At 43.0% G+C, this 3,850-nt stretch overlaps 1 protein-coding gene and 1 long non-coding RNA gene across 10 annotated transcripts in view; one reads left to right on the top strand and one right to left on the bottom strand.

Moving 5' to 3' along the window:
- The window catches only part of LOC103883134, a 28,142-nt gene extending 25,445 nt beyond the window's left edge, over nucleotides 1-2,697 (top strand). For both annotated transcript variants that reach the window (XR_645252.4, XR_001901090.3), the window contains one exon: nucleotides 2,357-2,697. This is a non-coding gene — a long non-coding RNA (uncharacterized LOC103883134). The remainder of the gene's footprint in view (nucleotides 1-2,356) is intronic.
- The window catches only part of NAPEPLD (N-acyl phosphatidylethanolamine phospholipase D), a 50,458-nt gene extending 46,608 nt beyond the window's left edge, over nucleotides 1-3,850 (bottom strand). For 4 of the 8 annotated variants that reach the window (XM_009203578.4, XM_003896419.5, XM_009203584.4 and 1 more), the window contains exon 1: nucleotides 3,273-3,850. In XM_009203578.4, coding sequence (XP_009201842.1) covers nucleotides 3,273-3,556 — 284 coding nt within the window. In that variant the 5' untranslated portion in view covers nucleotides 3,557-3,850. Of the gene's footprint in view, nucleotides 1-2,338; nucleotides 2,428-2,804; nucleotides 3,241-3,272 lie in introns of those variants that run through there. The other 4 variants (XM_009203579.4, XM_009203581.4, XM_009203586.4 and 1 more) reach the window with 4 other exon arrangements.

The following is a 3,850-nucleotide window of genomic DNA, read 5'->3' as shown; positions in this document are numbered from 1 at the left end:
TAGGGACATGGATGCAGCTGGAATCCATCATTCTTAGCAAACTATCACAAGAACAGAAAACCAAACACCGCATGTTCTCACTCATAGGTGGGAACTGAACAATGAGATCACTTGGACTTGGGAAGGGGAACATCACACACCGGGGCCTATCATGGGGAGGGGGGAGGGGGGAGGGATTGCATTGGGAGTTATACCTGATGTAAATGACGAGTTGATGGGTGCAGCACACCAACAAGGCACAAGTATACATATGTAACAAACCTGCACGTTATGCACATGTACCCTACAACTTACAGTATAATAATAATAAATAAATTTAAAAAAAAAAAAAAAAAGAGTGCTAGTAACAATGAGAAAGCTTGGTGTTTCTTTATTCATTCTTGTAACTGAGAGAGATTACAAAATCACACATAAGTCTACAGGCATTCATTATTTATTGTTCAATCAATATATTACTGTCCCTTAATCTGGGAAGGTGCCCAAATTAGATAAAACACAAGAGTCTGCGCCTTCAAGAGGAAAAATGGATTGTTCCAGGTAGCAGGTACAAACTGAGTTGTTTTTCAATCAAGATTTTGAATTATGCTGATCCATCTATATGCCAGACCTGTGCCTCCATAGCCAACAGCACTGACCATTCACGACCTGATACCCAAAGGCAGGGGTGCAATCTATGAGTGTGTTGCTGACCAACGCTTGCTGATCCACACTCCTCCACTTTCGCTTCATTGGAACCCCGGTGTAACATGAGTCTGCAGTGTATATATTCTGCTGAAGCCTGGGGCTGCTGAGCTAAGGGACCTTGGCCAAATCACCAGACTCTCCCAGGCTCTCGGCGTCCTATTTTCCTCATCTGTGGAACAAGGCTAATAATTTCATATTTTATATCTATAAAATCAAACTCTCTTGATATATACATATATTTAAAATACTTGAAAGAGCTTTGTAAATGATAAAGTTATAATACATTTTTTAACCAGCTGAGGTGGCAGAAGACTGTATCTCTAACATAAAACTGCCCCTGGGGATATATGAGTTCATATGTAATCTGTCTCCAAAGTCTGTTAGTAAAATACTTAAATACACAATAAATGGTTAATAAATTCAAAAGGCAAATCAAGCAAAGCACTATAAATTGTAGACAGAATTCTTCAGTAGTTTAGGCGTTCAAATGATATATTACTTGAACCTTATGCTAGAAATCACGAGTGATATTTTAATGACAGTTTTATGCATGCCCTCACAGGCCTCCAGAATAAAAGCGCTCTTTAAAGATTAATTATACACACAGTTCATTTCCCTAATAATACTTCAATGAAAACACTTACGTGTATGCATTTCAACCTAAAAAGCCCAGATTAACGGTCCTCCAGCTATAGCTATACTCTTATTTAGAAAGCGTAGAAAGCAATGGAAAAACTCACTATATCCACAGCTATCCATCACTACAAAGAAAAAGCAGAATAAAACTACAAAATTAAAGGCAAATACTGCTGCTTTTCCAAACACAGACTAAATGTTCATAAAAATCCCCTCAGTTTTCCAAACTCACCAACACTCAAAGTAACATAATACCCCTTTCAAACAAACACAAGGATGATTGTATCAACTAAAGCATAACCAAAATCCTGCGATGGAATGCTTATGCTAAAATGTTCTTCATATAGTTATAACTGAACTAATTTTAAAATTAGAATTTTGCAATATAGGATTTCTAAAATATAATTTGGAATTATGAGTGAAAATAAGGGTATGAGAAACACACTAAGTATTTTTGTCTCTTGGAGACTTACTATAATTCTTGTAGCAGGAAAGCCTGCAGAACGTTAACAAAATAAAATCTCTGAAAATCCTGACTATATTTTCAGTTGACTTAAAAAATTGTAACCCCTCAATCTCTCTCTTAAATTATTATTTTAAATAAGTACTTTTACCCTAAATTTCTTCTTTAACAGACCTAGTATTTTCTTGCAACAAAAATCACACTATTGTGGGATACAGGTAATCTTTTCTTTTTAAAGATTACATAACTTCTTTCTAAACGAAGTCCATGTCTGCGGCTAATTCATAACCAATGTAACTGAAAATAGAAATGGAAATGTTATAGAGATTTCCATTTTTTAACAAACATGGAAATTATTTCTCAATTTGAAGAACTGCATCTCAGGAATGACTTCCTTGACAAATTAATCAGAATTATCAAGTAGCAAACATTTCATGCTAAGCCAAAGCCAACCAGGTGAGTCATTCGTATTATAACATGTATATATAACAACGTACACTAAAGGCAAAGACAAGAACGAAATGACTTTTTAAAAGGTCGATAAACTTTACTCACTCCCTTAATATTTTCCAGGTTTAACTGAGGTATAACGATGCATGTGATCCCGGAACCCATGGAAGAGTATCTACCTCAACTACCAGGACCATATCGAGTTCTAGCTTGGAAAAAAGAAAAGCAAAAAACAAACAACAACAACAAAAAAAACAAAAACCTATCTGAATACGTGTTCTGAAAAGCCCGCAATAATACCCAATTTATAAGAAGCAAGCAACCACAGAACAGAAAACTCAAGAAAGCACAGCCTTCCACCACCGCTCCCCAGCTAGCCCCCCCCTTTTTTTTTTTTGCTCTTCATTTCCATTCCATAGTTAAATAAGTACACTTATTCCAAAATAAAAGGGGAGAAACCTGTTGGAATGGATTTTTAGAAGATAAATACTCTAGATGAAGCAACAATAAGTTGCTAGGAGGAAGTTGTGGACCCATTCATTTACATACAACCGAAAGAAGATAAACCCACATGTATTCCTATCAGTGAAGATGGAACCTGGTAATTTGCAGGGAAGATGGAATCTCAATCAAATCCCAGACAGCTACTCTCCCAAAGAGAAAAAAAAATAATGCTGTGGCTCTTCACCCAGGCAGCTTCTGAGATGCAGGCTCCGCAACTCGCGAGGTGCGAAAATTCAAATGAAGCCCTGTCGCTCACAAGTGCGGCATCTCCGGGATGAGGGAGGGCTCGGGGACCGGGAAACCCACTCAGACCGCTCCACTTCGCCGAAGAATCCCAAACCACCCCAGGCTCGGGAGTGTGGACTGCTCTGCCCAGAGACCCTGGATGAGGCAGCAGAGAGGCCACACAGCAGGCGGGAGAAAACCGCCTCCCGCGAGGTCCCAGAGAAACCACGGAGCTGCGGGGCACTCGGGATCCCGGGCCGCGGGCGCGCGGCCAGAGAGGCGGGGTGAGAGCGCGGGGGCGCGGACTCACCTTGCAATGGGGATGGCTGGGCGCGCGCGCCGCCTCTGTTCCTCGGCTTCCGGCCACAGAGTCCCCTTGCAAAGCTTCCCCGCGTAGCGGGAGGGGCCTCGGCGGCTGGTGGCCGTGTTCTTCCGACCCCCCGCCCGCCTCGCCGGCTCCGCCGAGGGTGCCAGCAGCTGCAGGCAGCGCTTCAGCGCTCGCCGCCTCGCCATCCTTGGGGCGAGTCGTCGCCGGGTCACTCCCTTATTATGACCTTCGAATCTCACAGCAGGGCCAGCAGCGGCCTCCCTCATCCTGCCTCTCCAACCCTTACCAAGATGGCCGCCCCTGTGGGCCGGGGCGTCGAAGCCATCTTGGTAAAGGAAGCGCCTGGGAGCATGCAGCCTTCTCCCGGCCTGCCCCGCCCCGCCTTGCGACTCAAACACTCTGCAGGGACCCTCCTAAGACCAAATTGGTTCCCCCCAGCTGTCCTAAGCCAGAGGCTTACTTTCAGATCGCATGAACACATTCCTGGACACCAGCCACAGTTGCTAAAACTAAATGGGGTCCTGCAGACCCTTTGATGGACTCTCATAGCCAACTCAATT

This window comes from Papio anubis, chromosome 4 (genome assembly GCF_008728515.1).
Source record: "Papio anubis isolate 15944 chromosome 4, Panubis1.0, whole genome shotgun sequence".
Lineage (NCBI taxonomy): Eukaryota > Metazoa > Chordata > Mammalia > Primates > Cercopithecidae > Papio > Papio anubis.
Note: the sequence above shows the minus strand (reverse complement) of the source record. Positions and strands in the feature narration are given on the sequence as shown.